This window comes from Vanellus vanellus (assembly GCF_965231255.1).
Source record: "Vanellus vanellus genome assembly, chromosome: 11".
Taxonomy (NCBI): domain Eukaryota; kingdom Metazoa; phylum Chordata; class Aves; order Charadriiformes; family Charadriidae; genus Vanellus; species Vanellus vanellus.
Genome location: NC_138916.1, coordinates 12887242 through 12902610, shown reverse-complemented (window position 1 = coordinate 12902610; position 15369 = coordinate 12887242). Strand labels below are relative to the sequence as shown.

General features: G+C 37.1%; 1 protein-coding gene across 2 annotated transcripts in view; it reads right to left on the bottom strand.

The window, feature by feature from the left end:
- Window positions 1-2741: 2741 nt before the first annotated feature.
- Window positions 2742-15369, bottom strand: part of SLC12A1 (solute carrier family 12 member 1) — a gene marked incomplete at both ends in the record, with an annotated part of 48200 nt that continues 35572 nt past the window's right edge. For both annotated transcript variants that reach the window (XM_082488983.1, XM_082488984.1), the window contains 7 exons: window positions 2742-2877; window positions 3897-3964; window positions 6287-6422; window positions 8668-8754; window positions 11085-11196; window positions 11429-11560; window positions 13494-13637. In XM_082488983.1, the coding sequence (XP_082345109.1) occupies window positions 2742-2877; window positions 3897-3964; window positions 6287-6422; window positions 8668-8754; window positions 11085-11196; window positions 11429-11560; window positions 13494-13637 (815 nt within the window). The remainder of the gene's footprint in view (window positions 2878-3896; window positions 3965-6286; window positions 6423-8667; window positions 8755-11084; window positions 11197-11428; window positions 11561-13493; window positions 13638-15369) is intronic.

The following is a 15369-nucleotide window of genomic DNA, read 5'->3' as shown; positions in this document are numbered from 1 at the left end:
ACTTTTGAAGAAGACTCAAAATATTCTTCGTACTTGCTTCATAGCAATGGTATTTTCACACTTTAATGTCCCTGGTCACCTTATATATGCTTGATTTTGTTGTCACTGCTCAAATGAGCTTATATAAACCTGCAGAGTTGGTAGTGTAATATAAGCTCAAAATGTGCTAGACAGCTTTAGAGCTGTGTTTTTTTCTAAAGATGTCAAACTTGTAATTAGAATTCAGTTACTAACATGGTGATTAAAATTCAGCAGTTGTTTTATGCATAATGTATGTAAAAGAGGAAGTGCCTGTTACAGAGTGGGAAAAGAGGTAGGTGGACTAACCAAATTTTGCAATCGAGGTTGCAATTTAAGAGAGTCCATAATTACTATGAGAAATCATGGTGGGAAACAAAAAATAGAAGCTCCTGGGAAACTGCTGTATAGAAATTACTTGTGAATGTGTGGAAGTAACACTTTCAGGTAGTTAAGCACTGTTGCGTCTGGAGTTTGTGCTGCTCGTTATAAATCCCATAACATTGTTGTGTGGGTACATCTTCTAATTTATCACTGTAGTCTAAGCAAGGAGTTTTACAGTGACGTGTATGTTAAGTACTTAGGGTTTTTTTATGGCTGTTCATTTAGAAACACACCTCTTGGGATTAATTGTTGCAATGCCCACAACGACGTGTTTGTGAGAGAGGAGTGCAAATAGTATTGAAAGCGCCACTGCTGGTTCATAGTGTGCTCATTCTCTTTTTGGATCTGCTTAGGTCTCCTGAATTAGTTTGGATCTATGTTCCCTGTGGATTGAGAATTACAGCACTTGGGAATATTTGGGAAATAATCCCTGCTCAGTTACATAATTGGGGACCTAAATTCAGGAATGTAGTAGCCCCAGGTCCTTCCACAGAATGTGATAAGAAACACATTTACAGAAGGCCCAAGTGGTGCCTCCCTAAAAGCTCTTTTTCTTTCCATTGACTGTTTGGGTACCACATGCACATTATACCTGTTTGGTGTCTGAAGCAAGGTGGAAAGGGTGGTGGCCATTGCAATTCTGCAAAGGTGGAAGGACCTGACGGCATGTATCACTGCTAATATCACTGCAAAGGATGAGAATAATCTCCCTGTTTTGCAGGTGCAGAATGTGAGGTTTGGTTTGCTTAGAGCTGTGCAGGAAGCCTAGTATATCTGGGAAACTCGTATATCTGTGTCATGCAGTTAAACTGCAAAATGATCCTTCAACCTGGTTGTAAGTGTGTCAGAGGAACGAAGGAAGAACATTATGAGAAAATATCAGTATTTCATATCCTGTCTTTAATAGATGGAGAAAATAAAACATGGATTATGGGGCTACATTACCATGTTCTGCTGAATTGCTGCTGTTGAACTTGGAAAAATAAGAATATCAAATATTTGTCATTTTTGGAGATGGAGTGCTAGTTCCTCCGCAAGTTAAATTCTAATAATTCAAGCAAAGATGGAATCTGAGGCTGACTTTAAAATAAACATTTAGTGAAATTCAGCATCCCCTTGCTTTCCTGGGGCTTAGATTTCAGTTAATCTCTGCAAAGGAGTTGCAGAACTACAGTAATTAAACTATCTGTGCTCCTTAATAGTCTTTAATTTAAATAATGCTTACACATATGATATAGCTTTCCCCATTTAAAAGAGAAGTTGCTTTTATTGACAGCTGAATTGATAAAGTACTATAGTGTTGCAGAATAGAAAATAGAAAAATTACACAACTTAATGGATTTCCTTTATTTCAAGTTAGTGTATAATGAATATTATTTAGAAAGACTAAAAATAAGAAATATTTTATATAAATCAAAAAATAAGGCATTCAACTCAGCTAATGGAGTTTATTTTGTTTTCTGATCACACGAATCACTGTACATATTATCCCAAAATATAATGTCAGATTGTATTAACCTGTAATATTCATAGCAAAAATTGTCAAAATATTTAATATTTCACCAATTTCTTTGTGACATTTACTTACCACATCTAATTATTGTAGTCATACATTCCATTCCATGTCAGAGCTTGAAAACTCATTATCAAGTCTTGTCATATAGAGTCCATGTTTTTATATATGTAACATTATACGTAACTGACTGTCAGTTAATTAGAAGCATTTGAATTAATATAAATTAGCAGAATAATTTAGGTAAAAGCATCTACTGAGGGCATAGGTCCTAATTTGGCAATATTATAATTAAACAGCATCACAGGTATTCTACTTGCATTATATCAGTTTATGAATTTGACCTGATGGATACCATACAGGTGTTTTTTCTCTCTCCCAAGCTGGTGCATTTGATTGTAATCCCCCTGTGTGACTATTAGCAACTATGACAGTGCAATTTGAAAGAAGCATTTATTTATAGATTTAATGCTTTTTGTATTGTAGCAGTTAATTTTGGTTTTCTAGGATAAATATCAAAAGCATTTTTGATACCTTATAAAATTAGTGGAATTTCTTCTTTGTGTGTTCAAAAGATTTGCTGTCTTGCATGAGAGATATAGATGTAGATTTTCGTTCTTTTGCCTGTACTGGAGTGTGACACCAGCAGGGACCATTTACATTTTTTTGTCTAATTCTTCACTGTTGTTTTGGATATTTTTAAAAAAATTCTGTCAATTATGAAATTTTAGATCTGTATTAGATAAGTGTGTCTTTAATAAATCACTGCCATTAAAAATGTAGGTGTTGAAATCAAGCAAGGGATATTCTAGGCACTAATATTTTTCTAAGAATAGAAAGTCAGTACATTTTTGTGGTTGCCCCTGACCATTAAGACTGGAGGAAGGTTCTTGGAGAGTATTTCTAGCCAAGCCATATACAGGTAATCAGACACTACTCCTTTTCTTGCCACTGGGAGGCTCCTGTTTAGACAGGGAGAAAAATAAAATTAACATTATGAAGACAGGGGTAGCCCTGATAACATGCATCTCACTAAATATTAAGTAGAAAACATCAACTGTTCATATACAACTCTTCATAATTAGACTACGTGATTGTTTTAATCTTATAATGAACAAAGCTTTATAATCTTTATAAGATGATTAAGATTAAGGTTAATTGGGCCTTAGTCTTGCAAACTCTTGCTCACCTGGTTAGTGCCATTAACATGGCTAGTTGTACTGGACATGGACTACTTGTGATTGTAACCTTAAACTGGTAAAGAAGCATTTTTTGGGTCATAAAACCCACACATAATTTGATTTTTAAAAAGGATAAAAGTACAGTACATGCATGGTTTTTCAGTTCCTCAGCTTATTTTCTGATCTGTACTTACTGTAACATGGGAGTTTTAAAGTATGGGTCAATTTGTGCTAAACACGGTAGTGTGATCACCTCTTGTTTTGAAACTGAATTAATATAGCTAAAGAGGTTTATCTACTCTAACTAAAAATTGATTCTGAAAATGTCTGTCTTTTTTTAAATTTTATTGCTGGCCTGTTTTTCTTTCTGCAATAGCATCATCCTCTTTCAGTTTCACATAGTTCCAAGTAGACCTTGGCTAACAATTCCATTTATTGTGTGCAAAGCAAAAGAATCCTTTCTCTAGATTTGAGTTGTTAATAATTGGGGGAAAAGAAAGGAAAATGTGTATTTTCTGCAGATTAGTAACACTCAACATGTAGGTTTGGATGTGAAGATTATCTTTTTGACACAGTTTCATGAGTAGAGCTTTCTTTTAAGATATGGAGAACTACTAGGAAAGGTTCATATTCACTATAGTCCCAGACAACCATCAGTCCAGATGCATGTCCTTCAAAAGGTACTTAAAAGATTATTTTTGCCCTCAATGAATTAACACAAGCGTTCCTGTTGCTCTAGTCCAGGATCTCTTTACACATTAGATTATTCTCTAAATTAGAACCAAAATCTCGCAACTCACAGGACAATGAGGTTAGCTGCCCTGGAATGCTCTTGTAAGAGTTCATTCAGACGGACTTGGCGGTAACTCTGATTAAAACAAAACAGGGGAAAAGAAAAAACAAAAAAAATCAGTTAGGTCAGTCATCCTCAGTTCTGGTGCATTATGGGTTTCTACACTACCCATTGCCCACAAGATTTTCTGCTATTGCTTTGGCAGCACTGAAGGCCAGGTCTGCTCTGTGGTCCAGAGCAATAGAGATTGCGAAATACGAGGATAAGCCATGCTTCTTGATTAGTATAGTGGGGGCCAGAGTTGTTCACCACTGTGTAACATTTCCTGGGAATGGGGATTACTTTTGTACTGACACAGTACAAGAGCTGGCTCAGACATAGTTTTTAAGTATTTCTTTGGCTACAGAGTATAGGAACTGTGCAGAGACTCTTTTGTGCTATTGTTTGATGGCAGTTAATCTATTAATTCATCTGTTTTGTAAGTGTCCAGCTGCCATGCCGGTAGGGCTGAATGTCCGTGTCCACGTGAGCACCTTGCCAGAAATTCACCACTTAAACAAAAGACCAGGACTCTGGAGTAAGAGTTAGCTGCTTTATGTATTGTTTATTTCTATGGACTTTTATAAATGGCATAAGTGGCTGTTACTTTGAGATTCAGCCAAGATTACTTTATGGTCAGGCTCCGGCCCTCAATGTTTTTCTATCTTAACAGAAGTCATAGGGAACAAGAGAGCAGGGCAGGTTTGTGCAGAGGGAGATTGCAGCCTGGGATGTAGATGTATCTTAACTGGTCTTATAAATTTTATCCTCTTTTTCCCTGGAGAAGGTAAAAAGCTGGTTTTTCTCTGTTCAGACCTTACATTTTCCTTCTCTACAGAAATTTCACTGTTCTTTTACACATGTTATATAGGTAAGAATCCTCATAATTTAGCCAGTTATTATCTCATGAGAGTCATCCTATAACATCACCCTTTATCTGTGCTGCCAGGTTTTTCTCTCTTGAATTTTAAATGTGTTTTAATGTCCTCCATAAAATTCCCAGAACCGCCTTATTTCTGAAGATAAGGGGCATGTCTTTCCAGATGTATAAGCTAAACTTTTTGTTGTTGTTCTTATTTTATAGGGAGATTTGACATTTTCATATTGCTGACTGCTTTCAACCTGTGGGGGTTTTTTTCCTGGTTCCTTAGTTAGTGACCTAGACAAGACCAGTCTTAATCACGTATCTTTTTCTTGTTGTATCCTCACTGGTTCTGCACACAAGTGTGTATGTCTGGGATTATATTCCCGTTGTCTTTTATACTGAGATGTTCTAAGGGCTATGACTCCCAAGTTTTGATGATTTATGCTGAGAGTACTTCAAAAGTTTTCTGCCCACAGCTGACTACCATAACTTTATGCTGGTTATCAAATCTGTGAAAAGGGTAATGCAGAGAGCAGTCAGTCTGCTTCCCGGCTGCTGCAGTCGGCAGTATAGTGTGTTATCTTAAATCACCATTGATTTCGGCTTATGTTAATGTCAGGCTGTGACCTCTAGCGGCTCTGAGCTCAGACTCACAATCCTTGCTCCTCTGAGGAAGTTACCAGCACCATAAAGTGGAGATAACTAAATTCTCGGTGCACTCAGGTTAATCCAACAGGAACCATAAATAAAATTGCTAGATTAATTCTCTGTCAGTTACAGGAGAACTTGTTTCTTAAGGGTAGAACAGTTTGCAGTATGCTTTCGACACTGGCCTGATGAAGCCTGGTGGTTCATTGCCAAAAAGGTACGTTCCAACAAAATTGAAGAGCAGCCTGGGCTCTAATTCACCCCGTGGGTCAGCCAATATCAGCCTTAAAGTGCCTCTTAACAGTGGGAGAGCTCCTGTGTCATAGGCAGGTTTAGTCTTCGATCTGCTGTTGAGGTAAGAATCTATGTTAAATCCTTCCTTTGGAAAAATCCCTAGAGCCAGTTGTAAGGTCTGGATTCAGTTCTAAATTTCCCAAAGTGGTGAATGTTTGGAACTGCGCTCTTTAAGAGGTTCAAGCTCTAAAACAGTGGAGCCATTTAATAAACCTCTCAGCAGATCTTACTAACTCAGACTCTGCACAGTACTGTGTGGCTTCTGGTTCAGAGGTGGTTTTCATCTGGCTGACTCTGATGTGGGCAGAGCTTCTCATCAGCCTGGAAAACACTGTGTAAACATGCCAAGGTCTTAGAGAGTGCTGAATAATGCAATCATAACACACCTCTGCTGTGTTTACAATAAATCCAATTTGTAAATATCAGATACAGGTTTGTACATGTCATGTTTCTAATTCTGTATCTGGTATTTCACGTTTTCTTACTAATCGCTTCAAGCTTCTGGAGTGTAAGAAAAAGTACAGATGTAGAAAAGGTAGGCAGGGCTTTACCTTCTCCTTGAATGCTTCCAGCTCTGCATCTGTAATTTTCCATGGAGTCTCTCGCTTTAATTTCTCAGCAGTTGTTATATCTTTGCAGCTTTCATGGAGGCGATATGGTTCAATCATCTCTTCAAAGAATTTCCAGCTGAAACAGGAATTACAAAGGAGGCCTTGCTGCAGGGTATGAACTCACTAACTTATTTCACAGACACTGTATATGGTAGGCACCACTGACTGTTACTGTAGCTGAAACCCAGAAAAATCTGTAAGTATTCTTTGCTACATTTTGCTCCAAGTTATAGCTGTGCCACTTCAATATGTTGGGGTTATTTGAGGATAATTATAAGTTTATTTGAGGATAATTAAATGCTGCATTTGGCCTATTATAGTTGCAGAGAATTTTCTACATTTTTCTGGTTGTAGCAAAAATACTGAAATGAGCTCTACAGTAACTCCAAACTGTAGTATATTATTGGTTATTAACGTTAACCACGAATATGGGTCTCCTCATACATACTGAGCTTTTATTATTGTTTTAGCATTAGCTGGAGCAATTGCCTGACCGATACAGTTTTACTGTTACAGTTTTAATGAACTGGAGAAACAGATGATATAAATCTCCTGTGGCAAGGGGCTGAAGGAGATGCTGTAGGGTTTCTTTTGCTATATGGGGGCTCAGATTTGTGTTCATTTCCCAACTTTTGCACAGATGTTCTCTCTAAATTTCAATTTGTTTCTTGATGCTTTTGACTGTCATTGTCTGGAGAAGCTTATCATCCTTCTGTACTTCCCTGCTTGCCCCTTTGTTGGAAGTTTCTGTCACCCCACAGAGACCTCAGGGAGTTTCTTTTATATTAATGTAAGTGTATTTCTATGAGCACTTTGTGCTGACAGGTCTCGCTGTGAAGAGAAACGGGAGGCTGGGCGCAGGGTGGACTTCGCTATATAGCCAGGAAGTCAAGAGATGGGTTAAGGGCTGTGACATGCAGCATCTAATGTTGCTGTTGCTAAATTGCCATAGAGTTTGTCAACATTCTTAGTGTCGGTTTCAGTATCTAAAATAGTGATAATCCTCTTATTATTAGTGAAATAAATGGCATGCTAGCTGGGAGAGAGATACAATGGACTAGCAAGTGTCTGGCAAGTGTTCTGTTCAGATAGTGCTGATGCAGCAAATGTGTTTAGTTTTTATTTTAACTCCAAACACAAATTCTTTTTGATAGCTTTTTTAATGTAAAATCGCTACAAAGTACTGGAAAAAAGAAGTATTCTGCATAGTTCTTTATATAATTAAAAAATATTAACTGAGTGATCAAGAGGGCACTAACAAGTGACTTTAGGTATTTAGTAATAAAATCTTTATATTCTTTAATTGCACTTCTTAAGTCAAAATCTTCAATGCACTGTAGAAACACTAGTGAATCTAATATTGTTTTTGCAAAGTTATGGGTGTGTGGAGAAACGGGACATAGAAGGATTAAGAGACTAACCTGAGATTGAACTCGGAGGAAAGGCTTTGGGTGGAGAAGAGGAGCCCTTTGACTATGGGCCTATCAAGAAGGAAGTAAGGCATGGGATGGAGGAGACCGTAGCAAGGTGAGAATGTTTTCAGAGAATCTTTAAGGCCAAGAGCAATATTGTGAATTTAATAAGGAATCAGTTATTGCCTGAGCAACCTGCTATATACTTCTGTCTACATAAAGGAGAAGAAATAGGTGATTTCTATACAGGTACATTTTAGAAAGCAAGGACTTGAAGATTTGTTTTTCTTTTTAGCTAATACGTTTGGAGGTGGAGCTTCCTGAGCACTGTTTTATCAGCTTCCTAACCTCTGCCTAAAAGAACATTCATTCTTTAGATAAGTTAATTTTTAAAAACATTGAACCTTCATTATATTTGAGTTATAGGGGAGTATTATAATATTGTCCTCATGGGAAAGGAGAAGTGTGCTTAAGTTTGGCCATAAAAATGTGGCGTTTATGAATTCATGGTAAAACCCAGAAGGCAGAGATCGTGATTTTACAAGAGAACTGTGACTGACTGAATAATATGATGAAGGGAAGTCTATTGCAACCTAAATAGATATGAAAAGCCATCACAAAATGCCTGTTAAATTTACTGGCTCATAAGTATGGTGTCTAATTAGTCTATATTAAAATAGTCTTATCATTACAACTTAAAGAAAAAGGCTGCCTATAGTTTTGACCCTTTGAGTTGTGATTGTTAAAAGGTTCTTTTTTCTGCTCTAGGTACTTAGAAGATGATTACAATAAAGTGACAGTGTTGTTCTTTGTGGTGGGTTTTTTTTTTTTTTTAACGCTTAACATAAAAGAAGCAAGCTCCTGATAACGGCCGACTGCTAAATAATGGATTTTGGTAATGTTTCTTACCTCTCTTTGTTGGGCTTTATATTGATATCACAAATGATATTAATATCAGCAAATTTTATTCTGAATTTGCTTAGAAGAGAAGCCATCCTGAAAACAAAAGAGAGAACATTTTATCACTATATTTCTGAGTGCCTTGCATCAAAGAGCACTCATAAATGAGATAAGATATCAAATGCAGTTGTCTCATTATCTTAAATATATGACAAATTACTTTAAATGCTTTAGTGTTTCAGTTTCCAATTACAGAACTGGATTGATGTGATTGCTGTAGTATAATTCATTTAACTGATGATTGATGAAAATCACAAAAAATGGAAATGAACAGCAGACAGAAGGGAGGGTGTTTACACTTTGGGAAAAAATGGTACGTTAAGTATTTGCAAAGGCTTGAATTATGAAGGAAAAAATATTCAAAATACAGTAGGATAGAATTCTCCAATACTTAGAGAATGCTTCTGTTATTCTGTTATTGTCAGAATTCTGTGCATGAAGTATGTGCAACACTGGTAGTGTAAGTGTTGGTGAAAATTTTTCCCAGAAGGTTGATGTGCAATACTTACAGAAACTTTTTTATTTATGAATTTGTATTGATCTACTTGCATGTTGTCTTTACATATTTTCATAAAAGAAAATACTTTGCTTTTCTGCCCCGGTGGCAGGAGGAATAGTTTATAGCTTTGTGTGTGTTTGTGCTGAGGTTAGAGAGGTTCAGTTAGGTCAGTTTTGCCTTTGGTTGAAGCATGGTTGGAAACCTGTATCTTTTCCCTGTTCCCCCCTTTTCTCTTTTTTTGGTATGAAAGCTTTGGAATTTGAAAAGGTCAGGAAGTTCCTAGGAGCAAACCATGATAGAAATACATATTTGCTTATGAACTGAGAATTTACTTGTTTTTTTTTATATATGAGAACGACATACTGCTCATATAAATCTTGATGTCCCTTCAGAAAATCCTTGTTTTGAACACCAAAAAAAGCAAAGCCTCAACTTCTGTGGAAAGGCTTTGTATTGTATTTGGGAATTACATGTTAGCAAAAGTTCAGACAAATTTAATTTCAGAATTGGAAACACAATGGATGAAATTGTAAATAGCCCCCCAGCCTCTGGATATACCTCTTTGAAGGCTTCTGTGTATGATGGGTACTGTTGAAGAAAGCTAGTGTTTAGGTAGAAATACATATACATATTCGTGTCTTGGAGGCAAACTAGGTCATTGCCAACTGTACTGACCATGCTGTTCACTCTGGCTTTTGTAGGATAAGCAGTGTATATAGGTGCCAGAACTGCCTCTGTGAAGATCTGACATGTTTTGACAAATACCATTTGATGTCAAAACCTCCTGCTTCCTCTCAACAAAATCTGGTGACTTGAGTGCCTAGATCCAAGAGCGGGTTGCAGTCTTGAACAGCCAAGCTTGGGCAAACTCTGGACAGGGAGCAGAGAACACGTCCCTGCAGGTCCTTGAGCAGCTGTAAGGCTTTTTTTTTTTTTTTTTTTTTTTTACCCAATGATAAGAATAGTTTGTGCAAACACTTGTGAATCTCTTCTACAGATGTATGTTAATTTTAGGCAATCCTTACAACTGACAGAACCACAGTGGAGTGAAGTTTGCTTTATGTGAAAGCAAAAGCTTAAAGGAGCATCCCTGTGGCAGCTGTCTTTCCAAGGCTGGCTAAATTCTAACTCCTGTCCTTGCATTCATCTCGCTTGTTTTCGAATGGAGTTTTGGTTGGACGTGTTGATTTTTAACTCACTACATGGTGCTCCTGCTCTTTGCTAAGCAGTTTATGACTTCCATTGCAAATTGGACTGCTTCCACTGGTCGTGAAATGTCTGCGCCTCTAGTGTGTAAAGTGCTTTGGAAGGAAAGGTCCTATATACAGTGATGATGAAAGTAAGTTTATATTAGTACCTTTCATTTGCTTGAAGGTGAATGATGATTATGAAAGCTAGACTTTTTTTAAAAAGCTAAGTCAAATCAAGTGGGTCTTAAAGTTGATTAACTTGCTCTTTAACATCTTTACATTTTACCATGGCTAATCACATTTATGTGAGCTATCTGTCTATGGTATTTGCATATGAGAAGCTTCATGTGCAGTTTCACTTACTGTTAACTGGACAATCTCATGTAAATCCCATAAAACTAATTATATTCTCATTACAGAGTGCAAACCGCCCTTAGGGAAAGGAATATGAGCTATTAATGGGAAAAAATGCTGGATGTGAGTTTCCTTTGGTAATCACCATTTACACTGAGCCTTGAAGGCTATGGCATAAGCTCAACACCTTTCTATCAAGTACATAATTTTTTTTTCATGCTGCCCACAGTACAACACACTAGTTGGGCTGAGAAATTCACAGCTTCCTGCTGTATATGCATTATATTCAGCATCAATTCAAACAGTGAGACAAATATATTTACACTAGTTTTTCTTCTTCAATCCTATTGACTTTTCCTCCAGTGAAGATCCTTAATTTGCAACTTTTCCACTTCTTCCTGATAGTTAGAATGTAAGGAATTAGGATTGTTAGACCTGGAAGGACACATAAAATTGCAGGAAGATCAAATTAGTGCATCGTGTGGTAAAAATTCCATTCTTCACTTTGGCAGCATGGGATATAAGTCAATCTTAAAACATTTAAGCCAGGCAGAACATTCAATATGTAATCTTAAAAGAAAAGGGTTTTGTGCAGCTTCCCAAGTCTGTTTTTATATTTGGTAACACAGAAATCCCTCTCCCTGCAGTTCTTACTCAAATTCCTTACCTCCATCATCGAACAGCCACCAAATGTCAATTGTACCTTTTCCTTGCTTCTTCTTAAATTGAGTGCTGGCTTCTAGCAGCTTCTGATTGAATTCACCCACATGCATTGACTGTGTTGTGTTAATGGTGCTCTCTGTAATGAGAAAGAAAAAATGTGGAAGGACTTCTGATGAGTGAGGCAATGAGTAGCTTTAGGGAGCCAAGTGGAGAGAAAGCTGCAGGAAAATGAACTGTTTCTGTCATAATTTCTACACTTTTGAATCTGAAAAAAATTACAGTGCAGATGCTATGGACTTTTAATATACTAATACACACAGAAACCAAAGCTTGTGTAATACTTTTTCACTAGATTATACCTTCTCGAAAATGGTTATCTGATTATTTGTTCTCTGGATCTTTTTAATTAACTTAAAACTCACTGGGGCCTTAAAAAGTAATTCAGAAATATCTGATAGATATTAGCAGTAAATGGCATCATTTTGCATCATTTACAAGCTGAGCTGTCTGTTGTAAAATATAGAACTCCCTGAAATGCGCAGTGTAACAGTGGACAAAGACAGCTAATGGGGTACAGTGGGAGCACAGGTGGAGCTAAGACTGGAAGGCAGAAAACATAAGCATATATGGCAACTTCCCTATGCTTGAGAGGATCGTTGTTAATTGAAAATAAACTTTGATTCTTGCTGTTTGCTTGGCTGGCTTTAAAAAGTACTGTCTTGCCTAGGTACTAACAGTATCTTCTCTCATTCCATCTTTTGAAGCCTGTGGCTTTATTACTGCTTCTCTTTCAATGATTTCAAAGAGACAGTGTCAGAGCAGTATTTTAGATGGAGCAGACAGGCTTCTTTAGAGGTTTTACTCTGATCTGCTAGGTTCTGAAAATGCTTTGTTTGGTTTTCCTGTATTTCTAGAGTGTGGATACGATAGTTCTAAAGCAGTTATTGGCTTTCCTCTACAGTTCGAGCATCTATGCTGAAGATGCAACAGCTCTGGGGAGGATGAATGTATAAGCAAAATGGAGAGGCAGGGATATTTATTAACATCATCTATCTCATATATAGAGCCAAAGTGTGTAATATATATTTCCTTTATGCCTTTCTGAACTAAATCGAAAAGGGTAGTTGAAACAGGGGTGCACATTCTTGTGGTATTTGTTATAAAAATATATTCTACTGAAGCCTGCAAAATGAACTGAAGTCTGCCAAGTAAAGAATAATGACATTTTATGTTTTCAGTCTGTAGATCTTCTTGATACCTGTGGGAGTTGCACACACAGCCAGATGTAATTGTCTCTGCAGGTGAAAATTCTGAAAATACTTGTCTGCGTACAAGCATGGCTTCAGGTAGGTCATTATCAATACAGCCTAGCAATTGTGAAATGAGACCTCTAATTCTGTCTGTTCTTCTGTATCATTTTACTATATCTGAAATGTAATTTTGATTTCATCATCTATACATTTATGTGTTAATTAGTTATTTGACAGCATGCTGTATATGTACTTTTGGTACTCTTACCACCTTCGTTTCTACATTTTAATGAAATTGTGCTTAGAATATAGAGTAGTAGTGCTATTTTTACCTGTTTTTCAGCTAGGTACTGGGGGTGCCTGTGTATATATTGAGTAAAGTGAGATTGCTTGTTCCTTGAATATTGTGCATATGTTCCTGTCTTCTTTAAAGAGGAGAAAAAAAGGCCTCTGTTTAAAAACTGAAAACATCCTATTAAAAAAACCAAAACAAAACCAAACAGCAAAACAAAACCTAACTTGTTCTGTATTCCTCAAGACTTAATAACTATGTGCTGAGCTAGGAAGCTCACCTAGCTGATGGCGGGGGGTGAAATAGTTGTGTTGTATGAAGTAGTGTGTCCTACCAGCAGAGGATGGTCACTCTATTCTGCATTGCATGGTTGTGGCCACCAAGACAGGCTTGCTCCGGGTGGGTCCTGTTCCAGGGGCTTCTGTGTGGCTCAGGAGTTTTGGCCTTGGAGTCAAAGTCCGGTTTGCGTATTGGTGAAAATATGATGTATTGACTGGTCAGGGTGAAGTTGTCATTCTGGAACTTACCTTTTTTTTTTTCATGTTTTGAGATATTGAGGATGCTGGTTTTCTTGAAGAATCCACAGATGCCACTTTTTCCTTCTTCAAAATCATTTTCTTTAATGGTAGCTTCCAGTGCCAATCTCTCCTGCTCCAGCTTCTCTAATTCCTCTGTATATTGGGAAAAGTAAGGGTATCAGTTACACATCACTTTCTATTTTAAATTAAATCACTTACTGAAGTAATGGTGGTGATGTAATTGCTGGTTTGTACACAATGTAAAGCTGCTGGGAGGAAAAACTCTTTTAAAATGCTTTTTCCTTGCAAACCAATAGGGAGGAGGAAGCCGAATTAATCTCTGGAAGCCCTAACTTAGGATGCCCACGCCAATGGCAGTGGTATATACTAAAGTGCTACTCAGCTGCTCTGAGATTTCCTCCTTCAGATCAAATTAGTGTTACTGTATTTTATAGTTACGTGAGATACTATTTATTGAGTTACGTTTGCGGATTTGTTTAGCTGGTTTCTTGCCCCAAGAATTTGAAAACACATTAGGAAAGATGTTTTCCTAAAGTGAGAAAGCTGATGTGTTGAGTTCTAGTCCTTGGGTCCCTATCCTAAGAACAAGGTCACATGGCTTTGGACTTTGAGATTCTCAGAAATATGTAAAGATCCTGAATATACAATCAGTTTCTATGCTGAAATATTTGTAATGTTTTAATTTTTTCAACATTTGCTGTGAAGATGTAAAATCTAGGTAACCAATTCTGTTAATTCAGTAATATAAAAGAACCATTTCTTCTTAGAAATATTAGACTTCTGCTGAGAAAAAGGTACCACATGTTATTGTGGAATATATATTATGGTGAGGCACTTACTTATTAATATGATACGCACATTTGCCTGCAGAAAGATTTTTTCATAAGGAAAACTTCTATTTGAGTAATACATAGACTAAGAGTGAGGTAAATTCATTTAAGACACTGTGTTTTAAAAAACCAACCAAGCAAGAAAAAAACAAAACAAAACAAAAACCCAAACGAAAACAAAACACCCAAACAAAAAACAACCCACCCCAACCCAAACCTTCACTAGCTAGACAGTGCTCTGTTGGCACTCTCAATTGCCAACAGAAAAGAATATAATTTCTCTTACTTTAGAATCCATGACATGATGACAGTCACTAACTTAATGGTTACTCGAAACTAAAGTTTCAGTTTCTCTATTAAACAGAATGCTGTAGCAAGAATAATAAAATACAATGATCGCTTTCTTTCCACTACAGAGACTTTGCATCTGCTTCAAAACATTTATGCATATTTGAGGGTTTTCCTTTTTTGTTTTTTCCTCTTGTGTTCCTAATTTTTTCTGATTCCTCGTGTCTTAACACTTGGAGAACATTTGCTAGTTTGTAAGAATGCAAAGTAGGTATTTGCTGTAATTTCACTAGTGTTCTAATGACTGTATCTTCTGAGCAATCAGTTTCTGACTTAAAGCAAGCAAAGAGACAGGGAGATCTCTTTAATTTATCAGCAAGAGGGAGGAAAAAAGCATGATTAGTTTGGAATCTTTTTCTTAAGTCCCCACAGTTTCGCCCTGTAGCTCTCTCCATGCACATCGAGCTGCCAGAGTCTGCTGGGTGAATATTCATCTACCCTTGTTTCTTAAAGGAGTGTCTGGTGCCTTTTAATTCCGAGAGATGACTTGCTTTTGAGGGTTGCCTCATCCTAAGATCCGTCCTCTTCGATGGGGAGTTAATTTTGATTTTAATTAGCTAACGTACTTATGTCCTTTCTGGGTGTTCTCCCCAGCACCGTGCGTGTGTCTGGGAAACTGGGGAGAAGCTGCAGGCAGATTTACAGCAGGCGGCACCAAAGAGTCGCTATTCTTTTCATGCCTGCCT